This window comes from Tribolium madens, unplaced genomic scaffold, assembly GCF_015345945.1.
Source record: "Tribolium madens isolate multiple individuals breed KSU strain unplaced genomic scaffold, Tmad_KSU_1.1 Scaffold_19;HRSCAF=116;Tcas5.2_LG9, whole genome shotgun sequence".
In the NCBI taxonomy this organism is placed as follows: Eukaryota; Metazoa; Arthropoda; class Insecta; order Coleoptera; family Tenebrionidae; genus Tribolium; species Tribolium madens.
The window spans coordinates 1,828,902-1,844,839 of record NW_025400983.1 but is presented as its reverse complement, the minus strand read 5'-3'; the positions used below and the strand labels follow the sequence as shown (position 1 = coordinate 1,844,839).

Here is a 15,938-nt window from a genome sequence, read left to right as displayed (position 1 = left end):
AAAACGCAGTAAAAATATAGCTTTCCATTTAAAATAAGAAAGTTGAGACCGACCTAACCGGAATATTTAATATTTTATTAATTTAATATTTTATTAATTTAATATTTATCGTTTAAAAAAGGCACAAATAACACTATTTTGACTTAATTCAATTACTTTTTCAATAAAAAACGCAATTATTTCAATTTTGCGAAATAATTGCGTTTTTTATTGAAAAATGTTTTAAAACGCTCGAAAAGAGCATAAATTATGTCGTTTTTTATTTAGTCTGGTATATGTATTAATTTTTTGGTATGTTTTTTAGCAAAAATTAAAGAAAAACCCTTGTTTTAGACTTAAAAACGCAACTAAATGTTTGAAAAAAGCAAAAATAACATAATTTTCGAATTAATTATGTGATTTTTCGCCTTATTTTTGTGTTTTTAATTGAAAAGTCTGCTAAAACGTTTGGAAAAGCAACCAGATGATTTTTTGGCTCAAAAACATGCTTAAACTCTCCAAAGAAGGAAAAATAATTTTAGTTTCGTGATAGTTTATTAATTTTTTACCTCATTTTCGATTCTGACTAAAAAACGTCCTAAAACGGAAAAATGGTATTGTCAAAAAATATTTAGCACAATCTAAAAAAGTGAAAATACACCATTTTTAAGTAAATTTACCGATTTGTGAGGAAATAATTTTGTAAATTTTTGATTGAAAAACGTGCTAAAACGCCCAAAAAATCATAAAAAAGGTCATTCTCAACCCAATTTGGTAATTTTTCAATATGTTTTAACAGAATCTTACAAAAAAACGTGATGTAAACAAGCAAAATTCATTATTTTTCACTTAATTTGGTGACTTTTCGGTATATTTTTGTCTAAATTTTTCGAGATAATTTCGTCTCTTAATGAAAAATATGGTTTTAATATGGAAAACCGTTTTCGAAAAGTCGATGAACTAAGCTTCAAAATTACACCCAGTAAACAAGAAAAAAATCTTTTAAATGAGAATGTTAATTTTCGGGACAGCATAAAGTGGACTTTTTTATATTGTTTCGTTAGAATTTCATTTATAAATATTTTGTTAAACTTGAAATATTTTTATAAAGAAATAGTTATCACAAAGTTTATATTAGAAAATAAGGCTTTAACCAATTTTTTAATTTTTTAACATTTAGTTGCGTTTTTAAGGCTAAAACAAAGTTTTTTCTTACCAAAAATTAATATTAAAAAAAGTAAAAAAAAAACAACAGGCAATATGATTTCAAATTTCCAAAAAAACACCCCCGTACTACATACACAATTTTATTGCCTCACACTATATACATAAAAAAATAAAAATAAATTAGCTCCTTAATAGTAAATAGTTGATTACAAAAGAGATGGGAACAATTCTGAGACACTGTCATCCCACAGACTCTCAGGCGAGCCAAGCGACTCATACCCACAATCCGAGCTCGAACTCGAGCGCGGGGAAACCCCCCCAACTGACGTTTCGACCGTCAAATGCTCCTCATCTTCAGTACTCGTCAGCGGGGAACCACACCCAACTCCCTCATCATCCACAATAATTGTGATACAATTAGTGCTCTCATCGTAGGTACCATAGACAACATCTGGAGCTAATTTATCTAGTTTTTTTACTCGCGTCGTGCTCGTGTGTCGTGGTGCTTTTTGATTTTCTTCAGTTGGCGGCCTTGCGCTGTAATTGTGATGTAGTAAAAGATACTGTGAGATATCTTTAATGAGTGGATCTTGATTTTCATTCAACACTTCACTTCCATCGGATTCCAATTGTTCTGGTGGCGCCCCCACCACTTGTCTTGGACTGTCTTCATGACAAGTTGTTTGTTCCTAAAAAGGGGGCTATCAAGCTTCGCTACAGCAAAATCAAGTGATGAGACAACAATTGACAAGTGACAGGTGTCTTGTGTGACAGTTGTGAGAGAGAGATGGCCTATTATAGCCCAACACTACAATCGTTCATCTCTCTCTAACACGTGCATTTCATGCAATTGGTGAGAGACAAGGACAACATGAATCACCTTGCATCTTCATTTTTAACGCCTCTATCAATTGTTAAATCATCAAGGTATCTAGAAAATTAAAATTGTATGACTTTAATTGGAGTTTGGATGAAAGTTTCCTGAAAAAATTTCACTTACTTGAATATCTGCCTTTTCAGCAGCAGCCTCCAGGTCTCTGGCGATATCCTGAAGGAGGCTCTGCGTGAGTTGCTCCAAGGAGGAGATGTCCACGTCGCTGTTGAGTTCGTCAAGGAGGTCCGGTAGAGAAGGCAAGCCAGCACAATCTTCAACAGTGCCGTTTGTTGGCGGCTCAGAGCCGCTGCTGAATGTGTGAGTGTTCCTTGCGGCCGAAGAAGGGACACGGCTGGTCCACTTGCACTCTCACATTCGACAGACCGGCTCTGGGGGCAACTGCATGCTGAAAATCGGCCACGAAGCGTGGCGTTCTCTGCCGATAACCTCTCGTTCAAACTCTTCAAGCGTTCGCATTCCTCGACTAGAACCTCGTTCTTGGAGAACAACTCCTGGAGGGCCTTCTCCATCTGGTCCATTTTGGCCTTCTTGCGGTCGCGGGACGTCTGTGCAGCCACGCGGTTTTTCAGTTTCCTGAAAGAGCAGCAAAAACAGTGCTACCACAAGAAATTTCACCGAAAAACACCCAATAATAAGGGAGATATGGGCCGGGTTTCGAAGTTGGGCACACACTGTATGCCCACCACAAAATGAAAAAATCAAAGTAGTAAAAAAATAAATCAATACGGTTTGTTTTTGTCAATGTTGTGTTCACGACGTTAAATACAAAAAAAACTAGTGGTTTAAGACTTTAAAAATGCGAAAAATCACGTAAAACACTAGACTTTTATCGATGTGGTAGAACTATATAAAAGTGACAAAATTAATTCAAAAGACACAATAAAACACAAATATATTTAGAAAGTCAATAAAACGTCGTAATTACGACGAACAAGACCAAAAACTTCAATTACAAACAACTAAAAATCGTAAATTGTCAATTTCTAACACCACCATGTCGATAAAGTCGCCCTTGTCATTTGTCAAATAAATTATTTCGTATAAATAAAAGTTTAAACAAAACAACATCGTACAAAGTCATTATTTACGTCTGTTTACTTAATTTAATCTCTTTTAATTAATATTTGTTTTAATCACGGCCTCCTCAATTAATCTCAAGGACGCCGTGGTTGAATTTAGTTGGATTTTTTTAATAAAAAAAAAATGTCTAAACCTACTTTCTTTGTAGTTTTTCCTCCCATGTGAGATGGTCCAGGCGCCTCTTTTTAGCCCTCACGGGGGCTTCCATATTTTGGTCGATATTGTAATTACTGCTGTCACTCAAATACTTTAAAATGGCCGGAACTGCACTCGTCATGGCGACAAACCGGAAACGACTCTCTTTTTTCTGATTCAAATTTAATTTTTAGCGACACACTGTATATTATAAAAGATGTTACTTGGTTGACGTCGTGACTGATGAATATTTTGTTCTGGGAGTGCGTTTTCTAGAAATGGTATCGAATGACGTCAAAGTCGGCGTTGGACTTATGTGGTGATTTGTGATTGGCTGTGAGGGATATAGAACAATTGCAAGCGGCCAATGGGAGGTGAGGAGGCGGAAATAGCGTTCGATTTGAACTGAATTATTGAAATGGGGGTTTGAGTCATAGACTGATGCAATAGGGGACAATAGTTGGGTATTTTTGTAACTTCCACTTATTTATTTCATTATTTCAAATAAATAAATAACTAAAAGTGAAACTTGTATATACCTTGTTTACAATGTCAAAAATGTACTGTTTTAATTAAAAATGAAGGATTATTTATGAATGCTATCGGCTGTTTGGTATCGAATAATAAATATTTTATTTACCTGTGATAAAAGTACGATTAAAATTATTGCTTTTGAGGTATTTTCTTATCAGTGATGATAAAAAAATGGTAAAAAATCGAAACACAAAGTCATAAACACACTTAAAGGAAACAAATATACCAGGTGAATAAAAAGTATGGAACCAAGCGTTTTTTTCGTAAACTAAGCACTTTACGAAAAAAATAATTAGTGTAGCGTAAAGTATGTACAATTAATCAAGAATAACATTTTTCGAAATTTCTTTTAGTTTTCGAGTAAGTAATAATATTTGTTATTAGTTATCCATTGATGATATAAAAATTAAATTGCAGTTTGAATGAAAATGCAATGCATTTTGGTTGGTTTGTATTTTATTTTTTGAGTAATAATAATAAAAAATGCCGAGTATTTTTAACCTTTAGGTATGCAACCAATTATATAACGATAAAAACAGTGTTTCTGTGATTGTGACTTATTTTTTTTATAAAATAATCTTAAAAAATACTATAATTGTTTTTTTAAGTGTATTATTTTAATAACTTTTGCTAACTTTTAATCAAATAAAACAACAATAAGTAGGCAACCAATTAAACAACCCAGTTTTTTTATTATTATTGATAACAAACATTTATTAGTTAATAAAATATTAATATAATTTAAATAAATAGAAGTCTAATTTGTAATTCAGGTTTATTTTTATATGCAATTAAAAAACTGCTTTAAATTTGTCCAAAATATATGCAACCAAATATACGGTCATGAAGTTAAACAATTAATTAAACAAAGTACATCATAAATAAACAATAAATATTTAGGGCCGGTTTTTCAATCGTTGGTTAAAGTTAAACCTCTAGTTAAACTAAAAATGCAGCATTTTGATTGGTGAAATTGCAAAAATTTCCATAGAAACCTATTAATTAGAGGTTAACCAACGGTTGAAAAACCGACCCTTAATTATAGAAAAATTAAATTGTAGTTTAAATAAAAATACAATGTATTTTAGTTAATTATTATTTTTTTTTTAAATAATATTAATATTATATTAAAACACAAGTTACAGAAAGTTTCTATTCAAGCACGAATTTGAGGACAAATGAGTGCTTGAAGAGCCTTCTGCAACGAGTGTTTTATACTATTTTTCCTATTTTGCTGCTTTATATCATTTTATAAATTATAAGACAAAAATCTAGGGAATTTTGCGACGGTTGGTGACATTTTATAAATTGTGAGTTTCCTATTTTCACATTTGAAAGTCCCTCACTAAAATTAAAATAACGCCAACAACTTATTAAAGCACTCAAATGACAAAATAGAAAAAAACATGTTAACAACTCAATTTTTTTTAAGTATGCATCCAATTATATAATGATAAAAACACTGTTTTTGTAATTTTGACTTACTTTTTTTATAAAATAAAAACACTATAGCTGTTAATTTCTAAATTGTCTTATTTTAATAACTTTTGCTAATTTTTAATGAAGTAAAACAACCATAATTAGGCAACCAATTAAACAGCCCAATAACAGTTTTTTATTATTAATGATAACAGACAGTTATTAGTTAATACCATATTAATTTAATTTAGATAAGTAAAAGTGTAATTTGTAATTTAGTTTTATATTTATATGCAATTAGAAAACTGCTTTAAATTTGTCAAAAAATATGCAACCAAATATACGCTCATGAAGTTAACAATTAATTAAACAACGTACAACATATTAAATAAACAATATTTAGAATTATCAAAAAAATAAATTGTAGTTTAAATAAAATACACTGTATTTTAATTATTTTTTTTTTAAATAATATTATATTAAAATGCAAGTTGCACGAATTTGAGGAACAAATGAGTGCTTGAAGAAACTTCTGCAACAAGTGTTTTATACTGTTTTTCCTATTTAGCCGCTCTATATCATTTTATAAATTAAAAGACAAAAATTAGGCGGCTATGATAAATAAAAACAAAAAATATATTTGTATTATTTAAAGTCCCTCACTGAAATTAAAATAACACCAACAACTTATTAAAGCACTCAAATGACGTCATTTGGGTGTTTTAATAGACTTAGTCTGAAAAAACATGTAAATAATTCAAATTTTCTAAAGTATGCAACCAATTATACAAGTGTAATTAAACCAACAATAAGACAAAACAATTTATGTAGCTTTATTTTGATGATCAATTTTTGCAACATAAATATACCAATCAGCATTAAAGTTGGTATCAGTTTTTATTTGTCAATTGTTTTGTCTAAAATACGAATGGTTAGGCAACCAATCAAACAATTGTCACTTTTTATTAATGGTGACAAGAAAGCAAAATAAAATAATACAATTTTGATTGAATTCAAATACACACACGTGCAATTGAGTTTATTTTATATGAAATTAAAAATTTGTTGAATATTATGCAACTAAATATAGAGTATGGTTAGGCAACCAAATAAACACGCATTTTTTTTCAGTTTTTACAAGAGTGAAACACTTGTGTGTCATAGAAAAGATTTAATTTTCACAAAAGTCACATAAATACACAATTACTAAATAAATGAAACTCACTTAGACTAACTGAGATTAAGCCTCAATAAAAATTAAAAAAATACAGTGTTGGACTAATCTACTCCATAATTAATTTGATGAAGCCGCATCTCCTGTCGCTTGTGCAGTCTTCTTGTCCCCGTTGGTCTCCTCCCCTTCATCCTCCCCCTCAGAGCTCTCATTGCTGTCGTCCTCGCCCTCCATGTCCGGATCGGGGAGATAATACTGGAGCGTGTTGGCCCACACGTCGTCCTTGATAATTTCAGCGATTTTGTCATTGGCCGGGTCGTCGTTACTGCTGAACCAGGTGAAGAAGGACTTGGGCTCGTCCTTGGTCCGCTTTTTCCCGGGGGTCTTGGCCGCCGGCTTCTTCTGCGGCTTCAACCACTCGATTTTGGTGCTCACTGAGGCCATTTTGTCCTGTTTGTAGGAGATCTCCTTGACGAGGAGCTCGTTCCCGAAGTGGGGGTTCTCCTTGAAGTGGAACTTGATGCTGTAGCCGGAGTTGTTGTCGGCCATGTCCACCTCCAGCTTCCGGAGGTAGTGTAAACAGTCCTCCTCCTCCTCGGTGAGGATGTTGCACAAGTCCGGGTGGCCGGTGAAGACCGTGAACCAGAAATCGGGGATTTTCTCGATGATTTTGCTGCGTTTGTCGTAGCATTCCTGTCGCAATTTTCTGTATTTCTGGTCCAAGGCGATCACTTCCTCGTTTTCCTTCTCGTTGAGTTTGTCCAACTCGTTGTGGCACATCTCCAGGTCGATTATGGCCGAGTCCATGTCCGCCTCGGCGGTGGAGTCCTCCAAATTGTTGGCTTCGTCGCCGGTTTTTGCCTTTTTCGCTGCGGGTTTTTCCGACATTGTTACGACAAAATGGTCGTCGGTTTTGGAGATTTTGAAGCGATGGGGGGACACTGTGTGCTAGAGGGGCGCACGGGGACACCCAGGGGGCGCGCGGAGTGACACACGGCGCGAATTGAGACACAAACTAGCGGGTTTGAGGACGCGTCCAAACACAACCGGCTTGTTTAGAGGTTAGGGAAATGTCACGCGCAGGGTGGCCAACACAAACCACAAAAGGGGATTTGGCCCCAAAGTAATTAATTAAATTGGCTTTTTTACTCATTTCCATTAGTTGTGTTGTAAATAGGACACAGATAATTCGGTGCTTAAAAAATGTCGATACTTAAAGAAATTCAAAGTTGCCAAATCTAGTGAAATTTCACCAGATCTGGGGATTTTCGTCCTAGCGGCAGATTTTTTTTGAAATAATTTTAATTTTTAATAAATAATTTTGTTAAAACTGCCTAGAGTGATTAAATTTAATTTTTGTTAAAAATGGGTCGAAAAACTACAAAATTTGGTCAAAAACGGAGTCACTTTGCTTCTTCAAGTATTCAAACACGTTTTTGACATAAATTTTTCACTTTTTTGGAGATTAAACCGTATACAAAATTTTGTTAAAAACAAGACACCGTAAAACTTGCTTTTCTTACTTACCTTTTTCAAGCTTCTAGGGACATTTCCTGTTTTTTTTTTTTTTGTGAGATTAGACTAAAACAGGCCAAAAAATCACCAAAATTTGTGAAAAAATTGACATTTTCTGAAAGTTTAGTTCAAACGAACTGAAATTTCACAAAACTAGGCTGGAAATGGTGTTATTTTTACCCAACTTGAAAGTTTAATCACACTTTTAAGCTGAAAACTTTTTTTCGCAAGCCATTAAAAAAAACGTAACTTTGGTTAAAAAATCTAGTAACTTTGTTTTTTTTTTGGGTTGGGTTTCGTGTGACAGTTGACGGTTTTTCCAGCTTTTGAGCACATTTTGGACTAAATTTTCAAGTTTTTTTTAATAAGATTAGGCTAAAATAGATAAAAAAATCAGCAAAATTTGTCAAAAATTACATTTTCTGAAGATTTTAATACGATTTCAGAACAGAAACGAAATTATTTCTTAAAATTTTGCTCAAAAAATCGAAAAATCACATACTTTAGTCAAAAATGGAATTATTTTACCTTTTTCAAGCATTTAAGCACATTTCTGGCTTCTCAGTTTTTTGTAAAATTAGACAAAAATAGACCAAAAAATTACCAAAATAACTCAAAAAACACATTTTTACGTTTTTTAAAGATTTTAATACGTTTTGGTATTTGGTTCATATAAACCGAAAAATTATATAATTAAGCCGAGAATTGTCTTCTTTGAGAGTTTAATCACGTTTTTGAACTAAAAATTCTGTTTTTTTTTTTCGCAAGATATGTAAAAAAAAACGTAACCTTTACCACTATTGACAAGATTTTAAAAAAGGTGTAAATCTAGTAATTTTTCAGCTCATATCTGGTATTTTTTTGAGTTGGTGACATAAAAAATGTTACATTGCTTTTAAGCACATTTTTGAACTAAATTCTCAGTTTTTTTTTTGTAAGATTAGACTAAAATAGATCGAAAAATCACATTTTTGCCATTATCCAGACGTTTTAGTACATTTTTCGACGTATTTCGCGATTTTTTTGAGTTTGACCACACAAAAACGTAACCTTTGCCACTTGCAACGATTCAAATCTAGTAACTTTCCATCTCCCATCTGGTGAATTTTATTGAGTTGGCAAAAAGAAATGTCACATTGACGTTTCATTTGACAGTTAGTTATTAGCACCAAAAATTGAAAAATACTCAATACCAAGCAATGGCAATGAAATCCGACTTTGCCTCAATTGAAATTAAAACTCACGTAATTCAATCCTAAATCCACAAACTTGTCAACTTTATCAAAAATACCTGAAACGTTCTAGTCAATATGAGCGGTGCTTCTCAACAATTAATTAATTTAACACTTTACATGTTATGTTTTGAGATAATCTCGACAAATTCACGCACCTCAACACTGTGGAAACTCAATTCAGACCAAACGAAAATCATCGAGGCCAATTCCTTCCATCAAGTTGTCTCAAATGGGGTACAATTTATCACAGAAGACGACCCCATTTTCAATATAATAACATCAACAGTCCATTTGGGACATTCGTGGATAAAAGAACGAGTCGAACATTACTGCACCAACTGTCACGTTAAAAATCTAAAGTAAGTGAAATTTTTTTGGTAAAAAAACCCCAAAAAATCGAGTTGTAGACTTGTAAATAGCACAAATGTGGTTGTGAAACCCCCCGAACCGGACGAAGTCCTCGATTGTGGCAAACCCGTCAATTTCACCTACTACGACAACCTCGTGGGGGTCCTAAACCGACACAAACACCCCACCGTACCTGAGCCCCACGCAGCGCTAATTTTCACCAAACGAACGAAAAAGAAAGACTTCGATGTGGACGCATTGGAACGCAAACTGAAAAAAGCCAAACGAGAGGTAAATTTAAGAAAAAAGCTTATTTTCATATTAAATGCATCGAAGTAGTCGTCAACAGGGGTGACAACCATGCAAAAATTCAAACAATCCTAACCTCAATCTCAAAAATTATTTTTTCAAATAAATGTGCACCCCAAGTAGCAAACAATGATTAAAATTAACAACGTTATTGACGTGATTAAATGACATTAATGACACTTTTTGTGCGAATCGGCCGTTAAATAAAGATGCATTTAGACCTACTTTATGCACATTTGTTACCCCTTAAGGAGCAAAAATAGGCAACATATTATACATTTCATAAACTATTTTGTAGAAAGTATTAATTATTTTAAGTCGAATAATCATAGTCGGTGCTAGACTATCGAAAACTTCGAAAAAAATTAATTCAAATGTGTAATTATGGTAACAACAGCAAGAAATTAACAAATTATTGTATTATTGGTTGCCTATCTATGAAATTTTATTTTATCTATGAAATCTTTCCAAAAATTATTTTTTCAAATAAATGTGCACCCCAGGTAGCAAACAATGATTAAAATTAACAACAGGGAGGGTTTTTGTCATTTTTGGTGTGATTAAATGACATTAATCACACTTTTTGTGTGAATCGGCCTTTAAATAAAGATGTATTTAGAATTCTACAACCTACTTGATGGGTGCCCATTTTATTTGTTTACCCCTGAAGGAGCAAAAACAGGCAACATATTATACACTTCATTAACTATTTTGTGTAAAATATTAACTATTCTAAATCGAATAATCATAGTCGGTGCTTGACTATCGAAAACTTCAAAAAATAAAAATAAATTTGAGCACATTTTTGGACTAAATTCTCAAGTTTTTTTTTATATGATTAGACTAAAATAGATCAAAAAATCAGCAAAATTTGACAAAAATTACATTCAAACAAGTTTTTGACCTAAATTTTTGCTTTTTTGGAGATTAAACTGTATAATAGATCAAAAATCACCAAATTATGTCAAAAGAAGTGTTTTCGCATACAAAATTATGTTAAAAACAGGAGAAAAATGACGGAATTGGACCGTAAAACTTACTTTTCTTACCTTTTTCAAGCTTGTAGGAACATTTCTTGTTTTTTTTTGTAAGATTAGACTAAAATAGACCAAACTATCATCAAAATTTGTCATAAAAAAACTTGAAAATTTAGTCCAAAAATATGCTCAAAAGTTGGAAAAACCGTCAACTGTCACACGAAACGTCAATGATGCAACATTTTTTCAATGTCGCCAACTCAAAAAAAAAGTTACTAGATTTTTTTAAGCAAGGTTACGTTTTGCGAAAAAACGGAGTTATCAGCTTAAAAACGTGCTTAGACTTTCAAATTAGGTAAAAATAACACCATTTTCAGCCTAGTTGTGTGATTTTTCAGTTTGTTTGAACAAAATTTTATGAAATTTCTTCGTTTCTGGCATAAAAACATACTAAACTTTTAGAAAATGGCAACTTTTTAACACATTTTGATGATAGTTTGGTCTATTTTAGTCTAATCTTCAAATAAATGATTAAAATTAACAACGTAATTAACATAGGGAGGATTTTTGTCATTATTGATGTGATTAAATACATTAATGACACTTTTGTGTAAATCGGCCTTTAAATAAAGATGCATTTAGAATTCTACAACCTACTTGATAGGTGCCCATTTTATTTGTTGGAGCAGAAATAGGCAACATATTATACACTTCATAAACTATTTTGTGTAAAATATTAACTATTCTAAATCGAATAATCATAGTCGGTGCTTGACTATCGAAAACTTAAAAAAAAAAAAAATGAGCACGTTTTTGGACAAAATTCTCAAGTTTTTTTTGTAAGATTAGACTAAAACAGATCAAAAAGCAAAATTTGTCAAAAACTACATTCAAACAAGTTTTTGACCTAGATTTTCACTTTTTTGGAGATTAAACTGTATAATAGATCAAAACTCGCCAAATTATGTCAAAAGAAGTGTTTTCGCTACAAAATTATATTAAAAACAGGACAAAAATGACGGAATTGGACCGTAAAACTTACTTTTCTTACCTTTTTCAAGCTTTTAGGAACATTTCTTGTTTTTTTTTTTTTTGTAGGAGTAGACTAAAATAGACCAAACTATCATCAAAATTTGTCATATAAAAAAAACTTGACATTAATGACACTTTTTGTGTGAATCGGCCTTTAAATAAAGATGCATTTAGAATCCTACTGGAGCAAAAATAGGCAACATATTATACACTCCATAAACTATTTTGTGTAAAATATTAACTATTCTAAATCGAATAATCATAGTCGGTGCTTGACTATCGAAAACTTCAAAAAAAAAAAAATTCAATAATAATAATGGAGACAACACAAGAAATTAACAAATTATTGTATTATTGGTTGCCTATCTATGAAAAATTTTTTTTCACAATTTTCAGAAACCCAAATCGGTGCAATTGTACAACCAAATCGGCAACTTCTGGCGCATCAAGGGGGACGCCGAAAAGGCCATCGAGTGCTTCCGACGCGCCCTCGCCGTGTCCCCCCACAACGCCGAAGTCCTCCTAAATCTGGCGCGAGTTTTATTCACTTTGCAGTATTTAGACGACGCGATTTACCTGACACGACGATCATTGGAGGTGCAGTCGCCCGATAAGGGGGCCTGGCAGCAGTATTTCACCTTGGGGGAGATCCTCAAGGCTTATGGCCACTACCAGGAGGCTTCCATTCATTTAAAACACACATTGGAGCTGAAACCGGGATTTGAACCGGCCCAAATAGCCCTCAAGGAGATGGAGACACTCCCAGCAGCGAGTATACACGTTTATACCCTTGTTATAATAATTTGCCTGGTAATTAACCGGTGTTAAAGGGGTTATAACCGATGTTTTTTTAGGTTTTAGGTGTTTTATTGGTGATTTTGTCGTCGGTGGATAACATGGGGGAGGGTGAGTATGCGGAGGTGAAGCCCCAGAGGCACTTCAACAAGGCCATGGCGATGAGGAGTTTGAGGGGGTTCGGGGGGTCCCAGAAACGCACCAAGAGGATTCTTGCCTGATTAATAAACTGTATGAAAGTTTATAAAATAGTTTATTTTAATGATGAAGCAATGAAACAAGTAGTTTAAGCAGTGTCGTGAATCCCCAATCTGAAAATATCATGTTGGACAAAAAATGAGTTTCCTAGAGGTTTTAAAACAAATACTTGGGAAAATGCGTGTGGGGGGTCTTCGTCGGCCTGAAAACCGAAACACCAATCAAAAAAGTTGTCTCAAAACCATTAAAAACTAAACTAAGACAGCCCCAAAACAACGCAACACACATACGTACTGCCTTTTTGACTAAATAGTGTCATGAAGGACAAGTCGGAAAATATCGTGTTGGATAAAAAAACTCCCCTCAATTGGTTTCAAGACGAAAGTTTGAAGATACGCATGAGGCATGTCTTCATCGGTCTACCAAAACGACATCAATTCACCCGAAACGAGACAAGGGGGCTCACCTGTAATCTGCCTAGGACGTTGATGAGGACGCCGCCGTCGAACATGGGTTGCGAGTCCACCGCCGTGATTATTCGATTAATTTTTTTAAATGATAAACTCTGGAAGAAAAACTTGAAAAATTGAAGCGGGTTTTGGGGCACTTACGGTTAGTTTTTCCATTATTTTCACGGAGCCTTGCAGTTGGACGCCTTCGAACGTCATGAAGGAGCTCTCGATCTGGGGGAAAGACAGTTAGGGGGGCTGAGGCGGCGTTTTAAGTGAACTCACATTGTACATGTTCGCCAAGTTAGGCCGCTGGCTCGGTTCGTCGAACAGGGCATAGTATTGCTGCACGAACCCTTTCCCGATTGCCTCGTATTGCGGATTTAACGCCATCGTCGACAAGGGGGCCCAATTCTCGCTATTCTAGCCGGATTTATAACCCCACTCTCCCACTCAACCGTCGTTCTCGAATGTCAAAAAAAATTTACCAACACTTTTCGGCCCAATGCGCAAAAGGGCGAAATTAAAATATAAAATTATTGTTCCACCGTTATTTTTAAATTATTAATTGGCTCGTAAACTAAACACACAAGAGTACCAACTGCACATTTAAATATTTTTTTACGTGTATGTAAAAAAAAATGCACAAAAAAGCTAAACCACAAAATATATAACTGTACCGGTCTAATGTGCAAAACAACGAAATTGAAACTTAAATTTATTTTTATTTTGCGTTTTAATTAAATTATTGCTTAATTTTAAGACTAAATTATACGACAGTTTCAATTAATTAATTAAGTATTTCTCAATTGCGTGTTTAGAAAAATGTCCGAAGGGACTAAAACACGAAAAGCCTAATTATAAGTGAGGTTAGGTTTTAGATTTTTATAAATTAATAAAAAGCCAATAATACGATGTTGGAATCAATGCAAAACTCTTAAAAACACTGTTTTTGTCAATGAAGCGCCGAGTTGTGGTCACCGGCATGGGGGTTATTTCCCCCGTCGGTCTTAACCTCACTCAGGCTTGGGAGTCGATAATTGGGGGCAAATCGGGCATTTCCAAGCTCGAGGGGGCTTCGTACGCCCCCTTGCCGTGTCGAATCGCCGGCACGATTAAGGAAAACGGGGCCCGGATTGACCTATCCTCCCGTTTCAAGAAAACCGAGTTGAAAACCATGGGGGCTGCTACCGCTTATGCCCTCCTAGCCGCACATGAAGCCTTGACTGACTCAGCCCTTGTGAGCCCCCCTGAGGGTGTGAGACTCCGGACCGGCGTGGCCGTCGGTATGGGGATGGTCGACTTGGAGGACATCTGCGAGACTAGTGAAGCCCTCAAGCGGGGCTACAACCAAGTGAGCCCCTTTTTCGTCCCTAGGATTTTGCCGAACATGTGCGCGGGTCAGATTAGCATCAAGTATGGTTTCAGGGGGCCCAATCATGCCGTTTCAACGGCGTGTGCCACGGGGGCTCACGCCATCGGAGACTCCTTCCGGTTTATCAGACATGGGGACGCGGACGTGATGGTGTGTGGGGGCGCCGAGGCGTGCATTTCGCCCCTTGCCATCGCGGCATTTTGCCGGTTGAGGGCTCTCAGTACTGGGTTCAACGACAGCCCCGAAAAGGGGTCCCGGCCGTTTGATAAGTCTCGCGACGGGTTTGTGATGGGGGAAGGGAGTGCGATCCTAGTTTTGGAGGAGTTGGGACACGCCAAAGACAGGGGGGCTAAAATCTATGCGGAAATTTTGGGGTATGGGCTATCAGGGGATGCTTCGCATTTGACAGCGCCGAGGCCTGATGGTACGGGGGCTATTTTGGCCATGAGTAGGGCTGTGGGGGATGCTGGGGTGGAGTTGGGGGCTGTGGGGTACATCAACGCTCATGCGACTTCGACCCCCATTGGGGATGCGATTGAGACAACCGCGATTAAAACCTTGTTTGGGGATTTGTGTCAGAATTTAGCTGTGTCGTCGACTAAGGGGGCTCATGGACACTTATTGGGGGCTGCTGGGAACCTCGAAACTGTCTTCACGGTTAAAGCGGTCCAAGAAGGGGTCCTCCCGCCTACTATTAACCTGGAAAATTGTGAAGAGACTTTGAATTTTGTACCAAATAAGAGCCAAGTTTGGGCCCCCATAAACCAAAAAGTGGCTCTCAAAAACGCCTTTGGCTTTGGGGGGACCAACGCCTGTCTTTGTATCGCACAATTTGTAAATTAAAAATTAGGAATAATACAGGGTGATTAAAATAAACAGTAGGTGCTATGGAATTTTTATTTATGACCCGATTTCAACAATTTAAAAAATAAATTAAATGGCAAAAAAGGTTGAAATATAGTTTTCTAGACGTAAAATTACMCGCTGAACACGATTCAACTAGTTAGAATACTCTACGATGCATAGTTTTTGAGATATTGAGTAATAAAATTAAGAATAAGGCTAAAAATATAAGCACTATAACCGATTTTGAACAAAAATCAAAATTTTTTGATTCTTATGAAAAACTAGTACTATATGTAAAATTAACCGTAGAACACGCCTGTACAAACCCTGTTGCCCTAAGACTCATAATTTTTGAGATATGATTTTTTTTTTGAAAAAACTAAAAATGGCTCTGTACCCGGAYCCATAACCCGGAGCGACTTCCGGTTTGCGCCAGTAAATAGATAATTTTAAGCTAATTTTAATGGTTTTTAGCT

General features: G+C 35.1%; 5 protein-coding genes across 8 annotated transcripts; 2 read left to right on the top strand and 3 right to left on the bottom strand.

Annotated features, from left to right (window-relative positions):
• Window positions 1–1,270: 1,270 nt before the first annotated feature.
• LOC123011972 lies at window positions 1,271–3,586 on the bottom strand. Its single transcript, XM_044409713.1, is given in 4 exon segments — window positions 1,271–1,835; window positions 2,147–2,374; window positions 2,377–2,614; window positions 3,259–3,586. Coding segments are annotated over 4 exon segments (1,089 nt in total). The 5' UTR covers window positions 3,399–3,586; the 3' UTR covers window positions 1,271–1,352.
• Window positions 3,587–6,365: 2,779 nt separating this feature from the next.
• On the bottom strand, window positions 6,366–7,617 carry LOC123013632 (protein SET). Its single transcript, XM_044412302.1, has one exon. The coding sequence runs from the start codon at window positions 7,269–7,271 to the stop codon at window positions 6,504–6,506; it is 768 nt and encodes a 255-aa protein (XP_044268237.1). The 5' UTR covers window positions 7,272–7,617; the 3' UTR covers window positions 6,366–6,503.
• A 1,403-nt stretch (window positions 7,618–9,020) lies between these two features.
• On the top strand, window positions 9,021–12,838 carry LOC123015515 (tetratricopeptide repeat protein 17-like). Of its 3 annotated transcripts, none has more exons than XM_044415281.1 (4): window positions 9,021–9,492; window positions 9,553–9,772; window positions 12,196–12,609; window positions 12,654–12,838. In XM_044415281.1, exons 1-4 carry the CDS (start codon window positions 9,209–9,211, stop codon window positions 12,813–12,815), a joined length of 1,080 nt encoding a protein of 359 aa, XP_044271216.1. In that variant the 5' UTR covers window positions 9,021–9,208; the 3' UTR covers window positions 12,816–12,838. The 3 variants fall into 3 exon arrangements, with proteins under 3 accessions (XP_044271216.1, XP_044271217.1, XP_044271215.1); XM_044415282.1 differs by having other exon boundaries at window positions 9,541–9,772; window positions 12,196–12,571; XM_044415280.1 differs by having other exon boundaries at window positions 9,541–9,772.
• Window positions 12,829–13,793, bottom strand: LOC123015516 (probable nuclear transport factor 2). Of its 2 annotated transcripts, XM_044415284.1 has the most exons (5): window positions 13,527–13,793; window positions 13,404–13,475; window positions 13,259–13,357; window positions 13,087–13,211; window positions 12,829–12,994 (listed from the first exon to the last, which is right to left on the bottom strand). In XM_044415284.1, the coding sequence occupies exons 1-4, from the start codon at window positions 13,632–13,634 to the stop codon at window positions 13,098–13,100; spliced, it is 393 nt and encodes a 130-aa protein (XP_044271219.1). In that variant the 5' UTR covers window positions 13,635–13,793; the 3' UTR covers window positions 12,829–12,994; window positions 13,087–13,097. The 2 variants fall into 2 exon arrangements, with proteins under 2 accessions (XP_044271219.1, XP_044271218.1); XM_044415283.1 differs by lacking the exon at window positions 13,087–13,211 and having other exon boundaries at window positions 13,527–13,782.
• Window positions 13,732–15,509, top strand: LOC123016080 (3-oxoacyl-[acyl-carrier-protein] synthase, mitochondrial). Its single transcript, XM_044416300.1, has one exon. It carries the CDS (start codon window positions 14,200–14,202, stop codon window positions 15,457–15,459), a length of 1,260 nt encoding a protein of 419 aa, XP_044272235.1. The 5' UTR covers window positions 13,732–14,199; the 3' UTR covers window positions 15,460–15,509.
• The last annotated feature ends 429 nt before the right edge of the window (window positions 15,510–15,938 follow it).